General features: G+C 43.0%; 1 protein-coding gene across 1 annotated transcript; it reads right to left on the bottom strand.

The window, feature by feature from the left end:
• Window positions 1-5,236: 5,236 nt before the first annotated feature.
• LOC121307851 lies at window positions 5,237-21,112 on the bottom strand. The gene is made up of 21 exons (XM_041240154.1): window positions 21,022-21,112; window positions 20,815-20,939; window positions 20,583-20,726; window positions 19,719-19,796; window positions 19,109-19,279; window positions 18,824-18,920; window positions 18,345-18,568; window positions 17,853-18,006; window positions 17,459-17,667; window positions 17,223-17,340; window positions 15,608-15,810; window positions 15,233-15,350; window positions 14,442-14,611; window positions 14,069-14,166; window positions 12,639-12,772; window positions 12,474-12,524; window positions 12,125-12,308; window positions 10,497-10,632; window positions 10,204-10,291; window positions 10,008-10,091; window positions 5,237-5,346 (listed from the first exon to the last, which is right to left on the bottom strand). The coding sequence occupies exons 1-21, from the start codon at window positions 21,074-21,076 to the stop codon at window positions 5,237-5,239; spliced, it is 2,751 nt and encodes a 916-aa protein (XP_041096088.1). The 5' UTR covers window positions 21,077-21,112.
• Window positions 21,113-22,484: the final 1,372 nt, after the last annotated feature.

Raw genomic sequence — 22,484 nt, forward strand, 5'->3', positions numbered from 1 at the left:
GCACATTTATGTCCAGGATCCACGGACTCCTCTACCTGCCCAGACCACCTCCCGACCAGAGCTGGATGCATCTGTCATGAGCACTTGACGCCTTTACTCAGGTGAGGGACTTGCCTCCACCAGCGTAGCGCTCTCCAGCACAGACGAGACACTGTCAGCCCATGTCTGAAAGGCATTGTGCTAGGCTTGAAGCGGTCGCATGTGAAGTAACCCCAGTTGAACGGCTGAAGATGATGCAGCAATCAGACCCAGTAGTTTCTGACACAACACTAACTGCACTGTGAACCTTGGTTGAAACAGGGCCGGGCAGTTGCAAATAGCAGCTAACCTGTCATCTGACAGGTGACTTGCATTGGAAGGGAATCCAGCCATTGACCCAAATTTCCAGGTGTTGTCTGAAAAGGTGTGTCTTGAGGAGGTGCCGGAAGGTGGTCAGGGACTGGGCGTTTCTGACATACGGAGGAGGGTCGTTCCACCACTGCAGGGCGAGGCTGGAGAAGAAGCAGGCTCTGGAGGCAGGGGAGCATAGAGCAGGTACAGCCAGTCTTCTAGGGCAGGCAGAGCGGAGAGGCCGAGTGGGGATGTAGGGAGATGTGAGGGTCTGAAAGGTAGCTGGGTGCAGTCTGGTCAAGGCATTGGTAGGCGAGTACAAGAGTCTTGAACAGGATGCGAGCGGTGATCTTAAGAACATAAGAACATAGGAAAGTTTACAAACGAGAGGAGGCCACTCGGCCCATCTTGCTCTTTTGGTTGTTAGTAGCTTACTTATCCCAGAATCTCATCAAGCAGCTTCTTGAAGGATCCCAGGGTGTCAGCTTCAACAACATTACTGGGGAGTTGATTCCAGACCCTGACAATTCTCTGTGTAAAAAAAGTGCCTCCTATTTTCTGTTCTGAATGCCCCTTTGTCTAATCTCCATTTGTGACCCCCCTTGGTCCTTGTCCTTGTTTCTTTTTTTAGGCTGAAAAAGTCCCTTGGGTCGACACTGTCAGTACCTTTTAGAATTTTGAATGCTTGAATTAGGTCGCCACGTAGTCTTCTTTGTCCAAGACTGAACAGATTCAATTCTTTTAGCCTGTCTGCATATGACATGCCTTTTAAGCCCGGAATAATTCTGGTCGCTCTTCTTTGCACTCTTTCTAGAGCAACAATATCTTTTTTATAGCGAGGTGACCAGAACTGCACACAATATTCAAGATGAGGTCTTAATAGTGCTTCTGAATCTTGTCTAGATCATTTTGAATGACCTTTGCTGCTACAACAGTGTTTGCCACTCCTCCTACTTTTGTGTCGTCTGCAAATTTAACAAGTTTGCTTACTATACCAGAATCTAAATCATTAATGTAGATTAGGAATAGCAGAGGACCTAATACTGATCCCTGTGGTACACCACTGGTTACCACACCCCATTCTGAGGTTTTTCCTCTAATCAGTACTTCCTGTTTTCTACATGTTAACCACTCCCTAATCCATGTACATGTGTTTCCTTGAATCCCAACTGCGTTCAGTTTGAGAATTAATCTTTTGTGCGGGACTTTGTCAAAAGCTTTCTGGAAATCTAAATAAACCATGTCATATGCTTTGCAATTATCCATTATCGATGTTGCATCCTCAAAAAAATCAAGCAAGTTAGTTAGACACGATCTCCCTTTCCTAAAACCATGTTGACTGTCTCCCAGGACCCTGTTACCATATAGGTAATTTTCCATTTTGGATCTTATTATAGTTTCCATAAGTTTGCATATAATAGAAGTCAGACTTACTGGTCTGTAGTTACCTGGTTCAGTTTTGTTTCCCTTTTTGTGGATCGGTATTACGTTTGCAATTTTCCAGTCTGTCGGTACCACCCCTGTGTCAAGAGACTGCTGCATGATCTTGGTTAGCGGTTTGTAAATTACTTCTTTCATTTCTTTGAGTACTACTGGGAGGATCTCATCCGGCCCAGGGGATTTGTTTATTTTAAGAGCTCCTAGTCCCTTTAACACTTCTGCCTCAGTTATGCTAAAGTTATTTAAAACTGGATAGGAACTGGATGACATGTGGGGCATGTTGTCAGTATCTTCCTTTGTAAAAACTTGTGAAAAGTAATCATTTAATATATTTGCTTTTTTTTTTTCTTCATCTAAGATTTTGCCATTTGTATCTCTTAAACATTCAATCTCCTCTTTGAATGTTCTCTTGCTGTTGTAATATTGGAAAAACATTTTGGAATTGGTTTTAGCTCCCTTAGCAATGTTCATTTCTATTTCTCTCTTGGCCTTTCTAACTTCCTTTTTGACTTGCGTTTGCAGTTCCGTGTACTCTTTCTGCGTACTTTCTTTTTGGTCCTTTTTTAATGCTCTATAAAGTGCCTTTTTTTGCTGAATATTTTTTTTTTTTAATTGATCTATTAAACCATTTTGGCAATTTAGTTTTACATTTAGATTTGTCTACTTTAGGGATGTAATTGTTTTGTGCCTCTAGTACTACATTTTTGAAGAACAACCATCCTTCTTCTGTGGGTGTTTTCTCTATTTTACTCCAATCTACTTCTGTTAGTCTCTGTTTCATACCTTCATAGTTTGCTTTTCTAAAATTGTAAACCTTAGCTTTAGTCATTACTTTTGGGGTTTTAAAAAACACTTCAAATGAGACCATGTTGTGGTCTGAGTTTGCCAGTGGTTCTCTGACCTCTGTTTTAGTTATTCTGTCTTCGTTATTTGAAAAGACTAAATCAAGGCATGCCTCCCCTCTTGTCGGTGCCTTGACAAATTGTGTTAGGAAGCAGTCGTTTGTCATTTCCACCATTTCAATTTCATCCTTCGTGCTACCCACCGGGTTTTCCCATTTTATATGGGGGAAGTTGAAATCCCCCATTAGTATGGCTTCTCCTTTGCTACACGCATTTCTAATGTCATTGTATAACAGATTATTTTGCTCACTGTCTGAATCTGGCGGTCTATAGCATGCTCCTATTATTATGCCCTTTGAATTTTTGTCCGTTATTCTGACCCATATTGATTCGGCTTTATTTTCTTTGTCCAGGTTTAACATCTGGGCTTCAAGACTGTTTCTTATGTATAGCGCTACCCCTCCTCCTCTTCTGTCCTGCCTGTCTTTCCTATACAGTGTATACCCACAAATATTATATTCGTCCCCATCACTCTCAGACAACCAAGTTTCTGTAACACCTATCACATCATAGTTACTTGTTAGTGCAGTAGCTTCAAGTTCTAGAATTTTGTTTCTGATACTTCTAGCATTTAGATAAACACATTTAATGGTTGTCTTACCTGAGTTGTTGTTCTTGTTTTGATGCGGTCTCCCTTCTGTTTTTTTGTTGATTTCTCCCCCCTTTTTCTAGTTTAAATGCTTCTGAACCTGCTCGAGGATTTTTTCTCCAAGTAGACTGGTTCCCTTGTTATTTAAGTGCAGTCCGTCCCGTCTATACAGATAGTCCTCGTTGTAGAATGTGGTCCAATGATCAAGACAGGTGAAGCCTTCCCGTGTGCACCACGTCTTCAGCCATGCGTTTTGATTAATTATTTCCAGCTGTCCATATGGTCCTTTGCAAGGTGCCGGTAGTATACCAGAAAATACCACAGTTTTGGTTTTCTCTTTTAATTTCCTTCCTAGCTCTCTGAATTTGTTTTGCAGGGATTTTGGTCTGTCTCTTCCAATGTTGTTTGTACCGATGTGGACGACTACTACCGGCTCGTCTCCTGTTCGTTCTAGGAGCCTGTCCACGTTCTCAGTGATGTGCTTGACCGAGGCTCCCGGAAGGCAGCACACTGTTGTAGTAAGGGGGCCAAACTGCGAATTGAACTTGCTGTGTTTCTCAATATGGAGTCCCCAACAATCATGACCTCCCTTCTTTTTGCTGTCTGGTCACCACTGTCAATAGGGTCCTGGATGTTGTTCCTTTCGTTCTCTTGTTGTTGGTTCTGCTCATCAAAATTCTGAAGTGACTCAATTTTGTTGGTTGTTTTGATTTCTGGTGGTTGTGTTTGACAAAGTTTCTTTTTTTCCCTGCTTCTGCCTACCTGGTCAGTGAAGGCGAATGCCCAGCCTGGCATCAGTGTTTGTACAGTAGTGTTTAGTTTAAACCTTTTATTTAGGCCACTGTTCCTGTTTGTGTATTTTTGTTAATTAAACATAAGCACCCAGTGCTTAAATTGCAGCTTCAAAGCCTCTGAGTCTCATTCCTGATGCTGTCCTGCTACATTTGGTGTCAGCGGTGAGATAATGATGGATCAGAATTAGTAAGGAGTTATTCAGTCAATCAGGCAATCCTAGCGTAACAACTTAAACATATTTATTGAATGTTCACCGCCTTTAAAAAAGGACTATAATTGTGAGAAAGTAACATTTAATCGAAAGATGGCACTGCTAGCTTGATTGGTGTTTGCGTGCATAATTTAAGATTGCTTTTAGACAGCTGAATCAAGAACCCGTCGTGTGCGAGTCACTTCCTCTTTGTCTGTACAATCTTGAGAAACACACCCCTTTGGAAAACTACAGACCAGAGAATGTTTGCAGCGATCTATTTCAACTGGGCTCTGCTGGTACCTGCTAATTAAACCAAAGAAAGAAGTACTCTTCGCTGTCCTGTTGGTGTAGATTTCAAGATGATTGGATTGAGATTCTTTATGATTTTCATTACGTTATTTTGTGAGTTTATCTATTTTTCATATAAACTAGCACTTGTAATATAACTTCAGATGCGTCACTAAACTAAACTCACGACAAATTTGAATTCATTTTTAGCTGAGATGGCTGCTGTTATCTTGGAACAACCTCAATCAGTTACGAAATACAAAGACAAGAACATGGTTAGACTTAACAGCAAAGTCTCGGGTGTAAACTTGGATACTGTTTGCATTCACTGGTATCGACACATATCAAATGAATCACTTGAACGAATATTATACTTTTCCTCTACAACTCAAACTGTTTATGATACTGGTTTCACTGCGGAGAAATGTGCAACTGAACGAGTGGCAGATGTCTTTACCTTGGTTTTACATGACATAACAGAGACTGATTCTGCATATTATTACTGTGATACCTGGACAGATTCACTTTTATCCACTACGGGACACTAATAGTATGAATACGGGACTTCATATCTTTTGCATAAACTGATATCATTTGTTAAATCCCAATTAATAAATAAATAAATAAACAGCTGGTGCACATTGTACTTTGGGGGAAAAAAAAAAAAAAAAAAAAAAAAAAAAACCATTTATGCATTACTCAGAACCGCGGACAGCGCTCCTTTAGCGCGAAGTCCTTTACAGACTGCAGATACACGATAAATTGATTCAGCGCGTAGGTTCTGAGAAGCTCCGAGAGCTGACTCAAAACTGCGGGGGAATTAGAAACGCGGGTATGTTTTACTTTTTGGAACGAACTGAAGTTGCTAAGGTGCAGTGCGTTACTTTAGGGTTGGGTAAAATCACATGAGCGTCATTTCCTCGATCAGCTTATGGATATTTAATTGCTGGTGCACAACAATTCTGCGTTTTCTGTTGCAACCGGTGGTTTTGAAGTCAAGCCAAAATGATGTTCTGGTGTTCTTTCATTTCTTTTGGTTCTCTTATACGTGAGTATTCGTTTACTCGTGTCTGGCGGATGCAGCATTTTATCATGGTGATTCGGATGAATCGCATTATCACTTTTCTTCTATTATTTCAGATGGAGTGTTTTCTGTCTCTTTAGAACAGTCGCAGGTGTCTGTCACAAGACCAACAAGAAGAAGAGCAACTTTCAGCTGTAAAGCCGTCGGGTTCAACATTAATGATGCTTATATACATTGGTATAGACAGAGACCTGGGGAAGGTTTAAAGAGGATATTGTACTACCAGAATGACGGAAAACATGAAAACGACCAAGGTTTTATTAAAGAGCATTTCAAAGCTGAAAAACTAAGCGAGGAGTCCATCTGCAATCTCATTATAACCAACGTGGAAGATAACGATGCTGGCAGTTATTATTGTGCTTACTGGGAATCAACACTGTGACTTAAAACGCAGCAGACGATCTACAGAAACCTTTTTCATCCTGGCACAGAAACACAAAGGTTGTTATAAGTATTATTATATTATATATTGTAAAGATCAATTAACGCCCCCTTTTCTTAGATTACGTTCGGAAAACATCACCTGAGATAAAAAGGTTATGATTATCCATCATTTAGGAATTTTTAAAGAACCATTATCTAAAATATTAAACCGCAGATTTCTAATTTGACCAAGTTTATTCATCAACTTAATTCATAAGGAAAATAAAAACGACCAAAAGACGCAAATCAAAAATACTTATTGCAAAACATGAACAACATTAACGTTATAAACTTCATTGTAAACACAATTAATAATCTCCACATGTATACATCCAATGAATTGTGCATGAAAGACATCTAATTAGTATTTTTTAATATCAGATGCAATTAGTAATACAACTTTTAAAAAGGCATGGATTTTAAGAATGCTTAAAATTCAGCAAAATTCACAGTGGACAGCGTATCCATCTCTCAACGTCATTGTTTCCGCCTTTATGGAGAGGTGGCGCCTGTAGAAAGTACGCAGACCAGGCAAAAAAAAAAAAAAAATCCCTTTCCACAGTACAGTCACCAGAGGGTTAACAAACTCGCCACTTCCATTCCAGACCTTTCATTAATTAACCCAATTAAACCCCTGGCCAATGCCTCGAACATATACTTATTACACCGTCAATAGAACGGCGGCCCCTTCTTATTTAAAATAGTAAAGGTTATGTTGCTATATACAAAAGAAAGGTTTATGTAAAGTGCTTTTCTTTTAAACATTTCAGTTGTGCTTACTATTCTAAGTAAAAGATACAGCTTGGTTTTATTTTGGTTTCTTAGTTTAGCATGAGGTCTATATTTATGGAAACAATCACAATGTTGCCTGCCATTTAAAAAAAAAAGAAGGTTGTTTGAACATGCCGTGAAAATGTTGCTGCTATAAAGCTTGAAAATGAATGCAGAAATGAGTTAAGGTTTGAACGAAGGTCCTGTTTAAAGTCGATTTTACAATCAGCTCAAAAGGGGGGTTAATAAAAAATAAAAAATCTGTATCTCAAAAAGTATAGCAAATTAAGGAACCACGCTCGGCATACACATAGTCCCGTGCGTGTAGACGTGCAAGCATTATGGCAATGCTAATGGAGGCCTAGTTTTACAGAAATGGAACCCGAAAGATAACGGTCTGACGTCATTGATGTCTGACGTCTTTGCAGGCAGAGCAACATGTCACCGTTGCATTGCACTGAATAGGGAGTCATGGGATATGTAGTTCAGCACACACGGGCCACATCTGTGTTTCTGTCTGGATTAAAATTGGTAATCAGTAATAATGTTTTTGTGCCTTCCACACTAGGGAAACATATATTTATAAGCACATATATACATATATATATATATATATATATATATATATATATATATATATATATATATATATATATATATATATGCACATGTTTGAGGATTTTTTTATTTCCCCCCTCACTTTTGTTGTTCTGGTACTGACTGGAGTTCAACTATACCACTGCATCCCACAAACAAATCTTTGTTGCTCTAGGCAGGTATTAAAACTGTTCACTGCTCTCTGATTTGACATAATAAAACGTGAACAATGACGGTGACCCTGTGTATAATGTTACTTATTATACACCCTCTCCATTCTCATGTACAGTCGTTTCTGTCCCCACCTCTCCAGCCTCATGGGCAGGGATTAACATTTTCAACCTTTCATTTGGCTTCAATAAATCTGTTAAACAAACCAACAAAAAACATTACATACGTGGTACATGTCTATTTCTTCTGTGCTTTTCAGTGTCGCAAGTTGTGTTTCCACAACTGCATTATGTGGCAGATGTGGTTGTTGTTTTCCAAAACAAAGGAAATTCAATGGCAAAAAACTTTGTTAAAGTAACGTTAAGGTTTGGTTGCAAAAGTCCAAAAGTTTAGGAAATCTCAAGTTAAGGTAGTCACGCAACCTTAACTCTGCACCCTTTTGTGTATGTTTCTTGTCACACTTCACTTTACAAATGACATCATCAATGACATCACTAAGCACATGACATATTCTCCCTGAAAATACAGACATACCACTGGGAAATCACAGTCCTTGTGATTGGTAACATGTTCACTAACTCCATTAGCATTCCCATAATGCGTGTCAAGTTAATTATTTCACCAATGTTCTAAGTAAAACCAATAAACTCACAATACAGTAGTGCTATATAATAAATTTGAGACCTATGCATTACTGGAACTGAACAAGCAATATTTCTCCAAACGCTATCAGCCATATTCATACCAACAAAATTCTGTCTTTGCAACAATGGCTTTGTTATATAAACTGCACTGTTTCATGTGGTAAAAGGAGACACTGCATTTTCTGCAGTATGTATGCGTTTGCAATGTGATTAACCATTGTTCTTTCAAACTTTACAGTTGACTATGAATGCTTGCTAACATACTGTTACGTTGGAAGCCAATTACGTCATTAAAATGTTTAGGTACAATTGCAGATTTCTGCAGTTTCTGAACATGTTACCAATGACAAGGACAAAGTTTTCCCACTGTTATGTCTCTATGGCCAGTCTTTGGGGAGAATTTGTCATGTCGTTGCTGATGTCAAGGGTAACGGGAAACATATACATAAGGGTGCAGTTAAGCTTGCGTGGCTACCTTAAGTTGCAATTTCCTAATCTTTTCCACTATTACAACAAAATCTTAACGTTACTTCAAATAAGTTTTTCCCATTGAAAATATATACGTACTATATAGTTATAGTAATGAGCACAGGCGTTCTGGACCCGCTTTTCACTGCCAGAGGCTTCACAGTTTGCTGCTTGTAAAACAGAGCTTTCACAGCATGCATCTATGGCCTGTCTTTGCTAGAACTCAACAACCAAGGCTGTCAGCACTGCTGTGTTTGACAATTCCAGGAAGCTGTTCTTTGGAATGCAGCAAGCACCTATATAGAAGTTTGAGAACATTGAGACAGGAAGAGGTTTGGGAAAACTGCTTTTACAGTGCAGGAAACAGCCCCTAGGCCTGCTCAGAATTGATTTGTGCATCTCAGTAACGTAGGTGACTGAAAGCAGAGCTTTCCATTACACAAAGCTCATAGCCACGGGCACAGCATATGTGTTGATATCACACATTGGAAGCCACTCAGTGATGGGGGAAAGAAAATAAACCCTTGGAAGTCACCAAGCCTTTTGAGCCACAGGTTTGCAGGAATGTTCACATGACACCAGCCCCTTTAGCATCCTTTAATACTACAGCTGCACAGTACAATGTCTTTGAAGAGAAGGACCAATTGATATTGGAAATACAGGTCATGGCTAAAAGCATCACATTCGTTTAGCAAGCAAAAGCATTGCAGAGCAAGTTACCGAAAGAGGACACAAATGTTAGCTTAAGACTGGAGGCATCCAATACCCCAGACCTTACTCCGTTTATTCAGAGCCTTTGAAGCATCAATAAATGAAAGAGTGAGATCTAGCCACAAAAAACAACCCCACACACAAGTTTACACATTCAAGTTTTTATTAGAGAGAGTCATCACACAGCTTTGGCAGCAAAAACTACAACAGCAAGTAGAAGAACTCCCACTGCAACTGCCAAGACTGGAATATAGGGGGCCAGATGAGTCTCACCTGAAAGCAGACAGACAATGGCAAGTATTAGGACCGTGAGGAAGCTACACAATACCCAACACGTCCACTGGGGAACGAGGCAGTGCTAGTTAGCAAACACAGCTATTGCTTACATTCTACACAGTGCCTGGGACAAGCATTTGATCTCTAGAAACTACAGCCCCTGCCTGTGCCATATTGGCTCTAGGTTCCCTTTGGAGCAATACATGAAGCTTGCCACGCAAGCGCCAAAGCGGCAGCAGTTTCCTACCCTTCTCCATCACCATGGAGATGGAACTCAAATACAAAGGCAGGCAGGAGATTAGCATCTTTGTGCTTTACTGCTTACCGGCTGCTTCCCCCTCGGGTACAATTTGGACTGGTCCAGCAGAAGCATAGCCTTTGACAGAGTCAGCCAGCTCAACACTGCGGCCTGGAAGACATAACCCAAAAGGAGGCGTTAGATCCAAGGAGCAATTGAGAGTTTTATAGAACATACAATGGGCATCCTATCTACTGCAGGAGAGGTCAGATACCATGCCTACCTGATCTTTTATCTCCAGCAGTACAGGTCTTATTGCAGACACCTGCCTTCTCAGAAGCACAAACCACAGCTAGACAATGGAAGTACATCTGCAAAACAGGAAGGGCAGGTCAGGCAGTTGGAGCCAGAGTTCAGTCAAACACACAGCCAGCCAATATTTCAGCCTGTAAAAGCTATTCTAGAGCAGGACTGCCCCCCCCCCCCCCAAAACCTGGAGTAGCTGGATGTCCATTAACCCCAGGGTGAGACTGCAGATCAAAAGGCTCAGTATTGAGCTCGCCGAATGCCACCAACCTGTTGCCACAGGGCATGGTTTTCAACAGACAGAGCCTGGATCTCAAGCCTCTTCAGGTGGTGGGGGCTCTTTGCGAGAGCGCTGGCAGACACTGGGTGGAACTGGGTCTTGTAGGAGTCTCCACTGGCCAGGCAGCTGCAAAGAAGGAAGACACATTAGAAGGCAATGACACACTGGGTTTCAAGGCATGGCGCTTGATGGGTGAACAGGAGGCATGTATTTTAGGAAAGGACTGCATCCTAAAGCCGCCAAAGACTTACACGTTTGTTATTGTGACGATCGGTCAAATATGTGCCATGTGTTCAACTGAAAATAAACATTGCCACAAGATAAAGGGGCAGCGACATTAGGATTTCCAGGATCCAGGTAGCACTGCTAGTGCATGGCGGGAGAGGAAGGAGTGTCCGAGTCAGAAATCATTTAAAAAGTTATGGCGGTTTGACAATTAACCATGGCCAGGTTTGGTTGTTTCCTAGAGTAAGTGTGCAAATAAATTAGTTCATAGAACTACCTACTGCTGTGGAGGTCATGACGACCAGGTTCCCGGGATTGGGTTTGAAACAAAGAATGCTTAGGAGTTTCCTAGAGGATGGTACGATTACACGGACTTGGAACTAGATCTCAAGTTTACTTTGAGCACTGGAGAGAGAGAGAGAGAGTTTACTTATTTTTTCCCCCCTCAGTATAAGCTGCAGGGTTTTTTTTACTTGCCACGACTAATGACAATCCGAGTGTTTGCATGGAATGGAGAATGTTTCTTTCCTTACTGGTTCTCAAACCCCTGTGCTCAGTGAATATTGGGTTGTCATTTCTTCCCCATTGCTTGTACTGAATGCTTGGCTCGGTACAATGTTACACTGGCTTGGTTCGTTTTGGGATGTGATCTTATGCAATAAATATTTATTGCATATTCCAAGACTAGTGGCATTCCAATGAATAGAAAGACCTTATTTCATGGTCTTTGACCATCTATTACTTGACCACCTCGAGTGGTCAGCAATTGATTGTGTACACTGAAGACAAATCATACAATACATTTATTGGGTGCAATATTTATACATGCAATTTGTTCACCACTATTGAATACCTTCATCCTAAAATGCAATTAGACTATGCTCTGATCTTCCCAGCAAGACGGTTATAGACCAGTTAATTGACCAATTTGTTAGGTAAATTGCTATGTTGGCTTTGTCCATGGAACAAACACAGCTAGCAGCAGCAACATGTAGGATTCCTGAACACGAAACCTACCCAAAGAGTATGTAAAACTGGATACAGATAAGCATCAGTACCACAGTATAAATTAACCGTCTTTCAAACTGGGTAATGAGGTTTCAGCAAACCCTAGTTTAAAAAGAAATTGGGGTAAACACTCCAGTGCCTCAAAAAAAAAAAAAGGCCACATGTAGTTCCCACCAGAGGGAAAAGGCCATTGCACAGACAGGATTACAAGTCACGTATATTTAGGCAGCCAGGTTATGATGCAATGCAACCGTTACTGCAAGTCCACAGCACAGTAAACATTAGCAAGCAAAGTTTAGCCCTCTGCCAAGCTGGCATAAAATGACAATGAAACTCCAGCTCAGTACTATCTGAGCGCTTACTCTTGTAGCCTCCACCCCCTTACCCATCAGTGATCAGGTCCCATTGAGGGGTGGCATCCAGTTCAGGGGTCTCTGTGGCCCAGCAGTCCTGCAGGATGAGGTGGTCAGCCAAGTTCTGGTGATGGAGGAGCCCAACCTCCAGGAACAAGGGCTCCAGCCCAGACTTGGACACAGGGAACTCGGGATAGAACTGGGAGAAGGTCACATCTGGTGGGAGGGGGAAGAGGAGAAAAGACAGACCGTCCATCACTGCTATGCTTTTACAGCTCTTTGTGCATAGCCACCATTCCTGGTGGGTAAGGGATCAAAAGACCAGAACAGAATTGGGCCATTAAAGTGAATTGAGAATGAAGGCATGTACCAGATACCAACCTCTTGCTAGACGGGCCTTCAGATTCAAGACATCCGTGGCTTTCTTCTGGCCTGGGAAACCAAGAATTGGAGTCATAGTAGTAGGTTCATACTGGTAGTCAGGATAAAGTTTACTAATAGTGTCCCAGGACTGGGCAAGCTAAAACTAGGCACTAGAAGCCATACCCGTCTGCCCAGAGCTGTAAGGGTGGAACTGCAGGGATCCAAGACCTCTTCCAATGGAGGAGGCAGGGACAGCCCGTCTTTCAGCTACCAGTTTTATAGTGTCATTGAGGGGGTAGCGGCAACGGATTGTCAGCCTAGGAGAGAGAGAGAGAGAAGTTCCACAGAATCACGTAGTTTGATAGTCTTTTCAAATACGCATGTCTAAATGCTAGTTTATGAAGTGGTTCCTTCAGAATTAATCTTTACAGCAAGTAGACACACGTAGGACAAAACTAATGGAAACACCAAGTCCATTGAAAACAAGGGCTTCCACACAGGTGTGGCTCATGTGTTAAGCCAACATCCAGCATGCTTAGGGTCATTTATAGACATGCTGGACAGGTTTGGTTGCCTAGAATTATGGCGAGCATGGCAGCAAGAGGAGACCAGACTTTGAAATGGCAATTGTTGGGGCACGTTTGGCATGAGCTTCAGTGACCAGAACAGCTCAACTTGTGGATGTTTCACTACCAATGTTTAAGGTTATGTGGGCATGGAAGTCCAAGGGAAACAAAAAAAGGAAGCACACACTCCAGGATTGAGAGAGCCATGCAATAATCCAGAGTGCATGGCAGACACAGGAGAGCAACTGCAGATCAATGACAGCAAATTAACCTGAAGCTTGAGCAACCAGTTCCATGAACAATCCACCAAGAACGCCACAAAGCAGGATACCAGTCTGGTTACAGTGCACAAAAAGCTCATCACATCTGCCAATGCTTGTTTGCAAGTCCAGGCAATGGACTACCGAGCAGTCGAGAAATGAGATATGGTCAGATGAAGCCACCAGGTTAAACAAATGGAAGAGTGCATGTGTGGCACCAACCTAAAGAACTCTACAGCTCCAAGTGCTTGGTTCCAACAGGGAAGGGTTCTGGTGGTTCCGTAGCGTGGGGCACATTTTCCTGGCATGGTTTGGGTGCACTCATTCCCTTAGAAGGCAAGCTCACTGCCAATGCGCTACTGATCATCTTTGCCCCCCCAATTGCATTTTCCTGCATTGGTGGGATGTCTTCCAGGATGACATTGCCCCTGCATCCACACAGCACATGTGGTCCCCCAATGGTCTGAGGACCAGGACCCTGATCTTCGCCATGACATATGGATTTTATGGGAGTGACGCCCGAGAGCGTTTTCCACCTACAAGCAACCACGTGCAAATTGATTGACTGGTGGAAGAATGGTGCCACATCACTCCTGGAATTCTGCAGAGGCTGCTAGACTATGCCACAGCACATACAGGCCATAAGTGGTGGGCCAACACCCTATTAAGTTAGGTTACATTGTCCAAGACCTGTAGTTGGTTAACTACTGGACAGCTTGCCCCCAGTCTGAATACACTGCCACCGACTTCAGCAGTGTCCATTTCAGGTAGTTGTGTTCATCCTCACCTGTATTCAGAGTCCCTGGTGATGACTGGAGCATTGGCTGGGAATAGCGCTCTGGTATACACCACCTCATTCTCATAGATCAGGTAGTTCTCCACAATCTGAAACATTGCCACAACATCAAGCCATTAATACAAAGTACCCCCCCTCCACCCCCCCGAATACTAGCCCCATTTGAAAATCCTGTATTCCAACAACAAACCTAGAAGGCCAACAGGTGCTTGCACTTGGGCTTTCAAAACAGGCTAGTTAGACCTGGCAAGTCCACAGCACCTTTAGGGATACTTACTGCTCCCAATACAGTTTACCAATACAAAACCTGTATAAAAAGGCCATTGCAATGATTTACAGCACCATGCTGGAAACCTCAGGTCACCTTGCTCCTGGTCCCACAGGTGTTGACACTGAAGGTGAAGAGAGCCCTGGTTGAGTCAAACTCTTTGGGTTTGCAGGTCTTGTCCAGCAGGGTGGTCTTGCTGGGTTCCACTACTGGTATGGGCTCCATGGTCACAGCCACCACCGTCATCACACCATTAGGCATGCACACTGGAGAGAAGGGGGTGAAGTTGAACCAGGACACATTCAAAGAGAATTCGCTGCATGAACCAGTTCAAGATTGCCACACCAGTCATGTGCCAAGTGGCCTCTAGAGGATACCTACAGCTATGACCAGAAGTCTTGTACAAGCACCCTGTAGAACCATCCCATTTCTCTTTAGTCAAGCCTAAAGAGAAAACATTACATAGCTCTTTGTAGTCCATCCCCCATATATACTGCATGACAAGACTTCAAACCCAATGCAGCTTATTGGGTTACTCAAATCCTACAAATCTAGGTGATGCACACGTTCTGTGCCAGAACTGTAGGTGGTCTCACACCAGTCTGTTCTAAAAGGATCATGCTATGGTGCAGGCTTACTTGCAGAAGCATCACCCAAATGATACCAGTTGCTTGTCTGCAGACTGCAAGAGGCCAGGCAGACCATTTAGAACTTGGAAAGGTGGCATTATGGATTGTTGCACTGAACTGCAAGCAACATCATGGTCAGTGGAATATTCTTTCTAGCAATGGAGAAGGAGCCTGGTACAGCTTGTTTATAGCCAACGTGTGTACAAGTGGCATGGCATACAAGACAGAAAGTCCAGCCCACTTTGTACAGCTTCTTACCCAGCAGCTGCTTGGTAGCAAACTGACAGCGCTGTACAGAGGACAGCACTGCCGACAGCGTCCTGATATCCACCAAGGTCAGTTCTACTCGAACAAAGAGGCCTCGGAGGGAGATATCCTGGAAAAGGAGACAAGCAACATTCCTCAAAATAGCCAGCCCACTTTGAAGCACACCAACCCACAGAGGAGCAGGCTTTCCAGCCTAGTGGTGCCGGGAGAACTGCAGATTTAACAAGGTTTGGGTCTGCTCAAATACTAGGTACTAGTGTTAATGCACTAGAACAATGACTAGACAAGGTAATCCTACAACACCCAATTCAGCCTCTAGAGGCTCTGCTAAGTTGAAGGCATTCCTAGTAGCCTCCACAGACTTACCTCGTAGATGCAGCCAATACTGAAGAGCGGCACCTCCACAATAAGCTTGGTCTGGTTGGTGATGATGTAGCCCCGTTGAGCCACCAGCTCAGAGGTAAGCTGGTGTTTCTCAATGTACATGGCCCAGAGGTGGTCCATGTTCCCACGCATCACTTCAAAGACTATGCTCTTTTCAGTACAAGAGCCCTGGATCACCGGAAGTACTGGGGAGGCAAGAGAAGAGTGAAGAGCATGCTGTAGCATCAGTGGCTCATCTTTGGTTTATGAATCAAACAGAAAAGGATGGGGTGCCAAGCCATTCTGTGTACAACGGAAGACCCAGCCTGTGACCGGCTTGAACAGAGATCCAGATTTTCCCCCAAAAACAGACAAAGTACTACGCTAGTGGTTTGCCTTGGGAGTCTGCAGCGGAAGATGTCTAAAATCCCCAAGTACTTTGAATCAAATCAAACTTGTTCTCCAGTGATCAAGTCAGGGCCATTTGAAGTCAGAGCTTGAAACACTGTCTTGTATTAGACAGCAGTGTCAGAGGAATAACCAAAGACATGACTGGACAAAGAGTGCACATATTGGTGGAGGACTATCTACATCGTTAATGTGTTTTTGCAGAGACATTTGGTGCCCTGCAAAGGAAAACAGAAGCTGGAACCTGAACTTACCCTTCACCTACAGGAAGGCCTTGGAGTACCCGTTTTGTTGAAGCTAAAATCCATGAAGCCTAACATGTAGTTTTATCCCCATTCTGAACCCAAGCCAACCTTACAGTAAAGGTTTTGTTCAAGATACAGCAAGTATTATTGCTTTCTAATTCAGGCTTGGAGCTGAAGCACTATAGCAATTGTATGCGATTTATACAAATTGTTGTGGGTTTTACAAAGCAATGATCATTCTGCATTTAAAAGGAAATACAAAAAAAATGAAGCCATCTTTACACAAGGGTTTCTCTTGACGCAAAGATAGTCTCACAAGAGCAAGAATTGCCTAAACCAGGAGAGATTTGAGGGATTTTAAAATATGAACAAAATTAACCTTGAAGGGAATCTCCCATAGGAATGCTAACCAGCTTTCAGGAGTGGGGAGTTGAATCTTTGTTTAGTTCATTCTTCCTTTCTGCATTTAGTTGCACCTATTTTAGGTCCAATAACTGTTTCTTTGTATTCACTAGAAGCATTGTCCAGTCCAATTTCAATAGAAGGGAGATCCTACATGATTTTGAATTCAAAGAAGGTATTCCAGCATAACTAATCCAAAAATAAAACACTTCACCTTGCAAGGCCAATAAAAAACAATCCACCTTTAGTAATGCCATATACAGTTCAGGGTTTAGCCGAGCGCTAGCAGTTTCTGGCCAGCAGTGATCATAAACTTCAATTATTAAGATGATACCAATAGGGGTGCATGTCTGCTAGTGTGGTAGCTGTATGCAAAGCCTAAAAAAAGGTGACAGCATGCTAGCTTGCATGCATGACATTTTCTGGAGGCTTACAAACTAGCTCAAATTGAAAAATGTGGAGACACCAATTCCATGAGTGGGCACACAACCCATTCAATCCTTTGGTTGGGAGAGAATTGGTCCAGTCGGTGTTCGGCGACACTTCCCAGCCCCAATACTTACCGACATCCTTAATCTGACACACAATGGTTGCAGGGTGGAAATAAGGCTCATTCTCAGGGATGATGTTCAAGGTGTAGTTGATATTCAAGGTAAACTCCCTGACACCATTGCCAATATACTGCCAGAAGAACAAAAAAAAGGTGCAAGCAGGAACAAAGTCAGCAACTGTACTGGAGAATAGACCAGTATAGCTTGGATCTTGAGCCACTAATGTACAGGCCTGCTTTCATCCCTACCTTTTGTGGGATGAGTGGATGGGTGAAGGGGACCTTCAGGACAAAAGACTTTGTGCCATTGGGGTGGTGGACCTCAGTTAGCACAATGCCTTGGTTTATGGCCTCAGGAAGGGTCAAAGGAACCCCATTGATGGTGAAGTTCTTCAGCTCAACGTCAGGGTTGAAGACGCCAAGGGTCACCGTGAAGACCTTTTCTGCTGGGATGGTATCTAGGAACACAGACATTTAGAGGTTAGCATTACAGATTTATAGCCAGGTCTAGTGTTATAGTCCAGGAACTCCCAGGGGAAAGAACAAAGGCAGGCCTAAAGGGGGCCATCATGGTTTAGGCTGCAATACACATTGGCACCAGCACAAGGCCATTAAATTCCATGCTGGCAAGTAGTGTACTCACTGTTGACAACAAAGGGGGTCTCAGCAATGAAGGGGGTGCGGACTGGCTTGAAGGAGCGGTGCTGGGTCACTTCCCACAGGTCATCTGCCCACTGGTGCTCAAGGTATAGGTCAATGGCGTAGATACGGTTGTACTGGTTATTTATGACACGACTCTGGAGAGACAGAAGGGCACGGTCACAAGATTAAAGTTGACTCCATTAAAAGCCATCAGAACCAAGGCTGGAAGGTTCATTGGCCAATGGAGTCTGCAAGGAACAGCTCAACATAAATTAACTATGTATTTACTCAGGACAGCCAACACTTCTGCCATGGGAGCATGAACCAGGTGTCTGGGATAGTGTGGTCAAAGTGTTTTACAGAAAAAACACCAAGGGCATGCAATCTAGGGATACAAGGAGTCTGCAACACATCCAGAAGCTACCTGGCTGTCAGTGAAGGAACTCCATAGCCAAACCCTCCACCCACTTCTGTAAACCCCCCCCCTTGTTACCTTTAGGTAGCCACCCTCTGCTCCATAAGGAATGGCAATTTCTATCAAGGTCTCATTGACCTTCAGTTCATAGCTCCGTCTTTGGATAGTGGCAAGGTCAAGCAGCTTCCCTTCCACACCCATGGAAATATCCTTGTCCTGGAACTTCTCTATATGCAGGACCAGTGGAGTGAGGACTCTGGGTGCTACCCAGGCCAAATGTGTACCATCAAAGGTACCAATATCTAGGAGGGAAAAAGAGGTTTTTGCTTAACTGCTCCATTAGGGAATCCTATACAAGTCCAAGCAGATGGCAATCAATGGCCAATGGAGAAAATGGCATGATCACAGCCCTTGGTTGAAGGAATCTGTAGTGCTAGCATGCAGAGAGGTTACAAAAGAATTCCTACTAGAATTGACCAGTTAACAAGGACCACACTATGGCAGTAGTTTCACATGGTCTCTGGACCATGGCAAGACAGCCAAGCATTAGATCTTACTCTTGGTACAGGCAGCGGAAGTGTCCACCAATAGCAGCATCCACCTTTGCTTGTAGAAAACAGTTGCCCGGATTGCTTCCACTTGGATTCCATTAACCTGGAAGAACATGGAATGAGCTCAAGCACAGCAGTGATACAAGTGTGCTTTGAGACACTAATGGAGCAATATGGAACCTTGGCACACCCACCTACATGGACCTCTGCTTAACACACTACAGAAGTAAATATTTAGAACCCATCAACTCTCCCCCCCTCCAGTTAAAGGCAATTTTGTAGAGGTCTTACTGTAAGCCTTTCCGATTCAGGCATGTTATAGGGTGAGCGGAAGAGGATCCTAGTGGAGGTGGAGTTGATCACGTAGCCCCAAGACTGAGCCAGGGAGGCATTCATGGATTTTGCTGGCTGTCCAGTCTTGTGGAACACAACCTGCCACACTGACATTACAGCTTCCTGGGCCTGGAACACAGGAGACACAGCAGCTGCGCAGAAGGTCTAGGGACTGGGGTAGGAGGCAAGTAACCAGCTTGACTGGGAAAGTATAGAGTGATTGTAGTAGTCAAGACCCAAGCTCCAAAGCTTGTTCAAGACACTTCATTTATACAGGTGAGCAGCAAGTCACATGCCTGCATAGACTACAAAATTACAAGGGGCACAAGTTGTGTGGAGCAAAGTCATTGACCAAGTTACAAATCTGTGGCGGAATTACCCGTAGCTCCAGGTTAGTACATAGGAAGGCAGCGTGAGCATTTGCAGACTGCAATCGTGTCTTACTAAAGATGAGCTATACAGCAGCCAGCAAGATGCTACTGTGGGCTGGATAGCAGCTTGTATTCTACCCTATACAAATTGCTATGCTGCAGGAACATCTTCAGACCAAATTAGTGGTTTTACTCACTGCAGGGAGAGCAGCTTGCCAGTCTTCAGTATTCATCCCTTCCTGAGCAATAACTGGCACATTCCTCCTTACAGAAATCTACAGGAAAAGGGGATACTGTTACACAACCAATTAGGTTCAGAGCTCCCTATACGTAATGATCTTTGAGCCCGTCACTCTACTAGAAGTAGATGCCAGATCAGTAAAGAGGAGCCCCGTTAGCAGGTACGGGACTATACTGGAAAAAGGGATTAGCACCAACAAACACAGAAACAATCAATCGTTCTTGAATGATCATTTTACATGATCACTAAACTGCTGTACAGCAACATTTTATTTAGCACGTCAGTGCAGTTTCAATTACCATCCACTTCCACAAGTGTGCTTTAGCTAGAGTGGAATTCCACATAGGGTGGGTGAAGTCTGGAAAATTGCCTATGGAGAGAACCAGATGCTGCTCTGGAATTTTGAATGCCAAATCTGTGAAGCACAGCCTTGCTGAAGTGTAGCAAGTGCTTCAAGGAGGGGGAAGTCTACGTAAAGTGTAGAGCCATGAAATTTACAGAACCCATTTGGAGCATCTGGGTGAAAAACAACCTTGTTGGTTTCTCGTCAGGTTAAGCTGTAAACATTTTTAAAAAAGTGCACATTTATGCAGATATGGGAAGCAGGTGGCAGCACAATAGTTAGTGCAAAGATGCAAGTTTCCAGACACTCCAATAGTTAATTCTGTGCAAGACTTGCAAATTACTGTTTGGTATTCTGTCCTAAACCAGTTGCAATATGTTGACAAGTTAAATAAGGGACCACAGTGGTTGAATTAGATTACACATTTGTTTATTGCAACTGGGCTACCACAATGGAACAAAGATTGTAAAGGGTTACCTCCATGTAGTTCTCTTCACAGACGATTTCGCGGGGGTACCATTGCTTGGCCATACTGCAGGTCATAGAGAACGGGAAGTAAGTCTCTCTGCTGAACTGGTCGATGCGAACGAAACGGAATCTCAAGCTGAACTCTGAATCATCCTGAAAATGAAAAGCCATTAGGTTAACATGGCGACACGGGCTTGTAATAAATAGTGGCATACATACGGAGCTGGTCGTGTGGCCGCACCTTGCTGGAGACGTGACAAGCAAGGAAAGAAGCTCTGAATACCAGGTCGCCGGGGATATTAACGGAGTAGGTAAATCCACAGGATGCGGAGTAGGCATCGTCCAGAGAGTGAATGCCGTCGTTACCTAAAAGCAAAGACGTTTAATTGTATGCATTTGCAGGATGCTTCAAAATACAAGTTACTGTTACCGAGCAAATCCTGTTTACCAATGATATCGAAGCGGAAATTCCCTCCAATTAGGAAGCTTCTTTTAGTCGTCATCCAGAAGTATCGGTCCCGACACTCGTTAACAAAGGTTCCTGCGGGCAGAGAGGCGATACTTGCAATAGTTCGCTAACTACACTTTACTCAACACAAAGAACTAACCGGTACACACCCGAGTGGTTTGTACAGTTAAATGCGCAACACAACGGGTTATACGGGCAGATAATGTGCTTTTAAAAGCAAGACCGTTCTTGGACAGAGACGACTTGTAACATTTCAAACCATTTAAGCAGTTCGACTGTCGCCTACAAGAGCATGCAATAGTTAAACAAACAGCACTTGCCTGGTGGCGCTTGAGCCTTCACATCCAAAGGTAACAGCATACACAATGCAACCCTGAGGGGAGAGACAGAATAAATGTTACTCATCGACACATTCTATACAAACTCGGGTGCACTCAAGCACCACACACACCTTCATCGCAGCAACGTAAGAATACACACACACACATATACCAATGAAACACGGCAACGATAACGAATAACCAAACAGATTTTAAACACACCGAACTTACCCTAAAAGAAGCTTAAAATCCACGATACCCATCCTTCTTGCTAAAGCCTGTGACAAACCCCCACGCTGCCGCTTTTGTATTTACAATAAAGAAACAGATATACTCGCTTGCTAGAGGCGCGCTGGTTACATGTATATAAAGCCGCCTGAATTAGCTTGCACCCAGTCGGGGCGCAGCACCTGAGCTTAATAATTAGTTTACTGTAATTATCTTAATTATTACAAAGAGGAACGTGTTCATCACTCGCACCCCCCGAGGTAAAGCCGGGGACTGTTGGGCAATAATATAAATACACATAATACAGTAGCGCTAAATGTACGCTGCAATTTATACAGTTTTGCTGTTTTATAGTGATGGGAATATTGAAGCCTCGTGACACTGAGCCGTGAACCAGCGCTTCACCAAAAGGTTCACTGATCTGAATCACCCGCAGCGCTTCGTACTTTAGTGCCACCTAATGGTAGATCTGCACAACACAATGTCCTTGAAGTTAAGGCATTACCAAAATGTACCGGAACTATCAATAACAGTGACACTGTGGACAGCCACACCGTTAGTTTACAGAGAAGGCAATAACCCTTAACATATTTTTGATACACATTATTAAGCAATTATTAATGCTCTCAATTACTGTATCTTCTGAAATGTTGGTTTACATACAAAGTACATGGTAAGGTATCTTGGGTGCTTCGTAATCCATAGTAATTTAAACATGTAAAATGAATGCCGGAAAGAAGTACTCGCAAAGTTCTTTGTGAAGGAAACCAAAAATCACAAAATGGTTTCTTTGGCTACAGATGGTTTAATAATCGACCGGCTCCTTGCTAATAAAACAGACAACATTTATACTGGTCTCTTGAAAAATGACTCGACCTTGTAAATATGTTAAGC

This window comes from Polyodon spathula, chromosome 3 (genome assembly GCF_017654505.1).
Source record: "Polyodon spathula isolate WHYD16114869_AA chromosome 3, ASM1765450v1, whole genome shotgun sequence".
NCBI lineage: Eukaryota > Metazoa > Chordata > Actinopteri > Acipenseriformes > Polyodontidae > Polyodon > Polyodon spathula.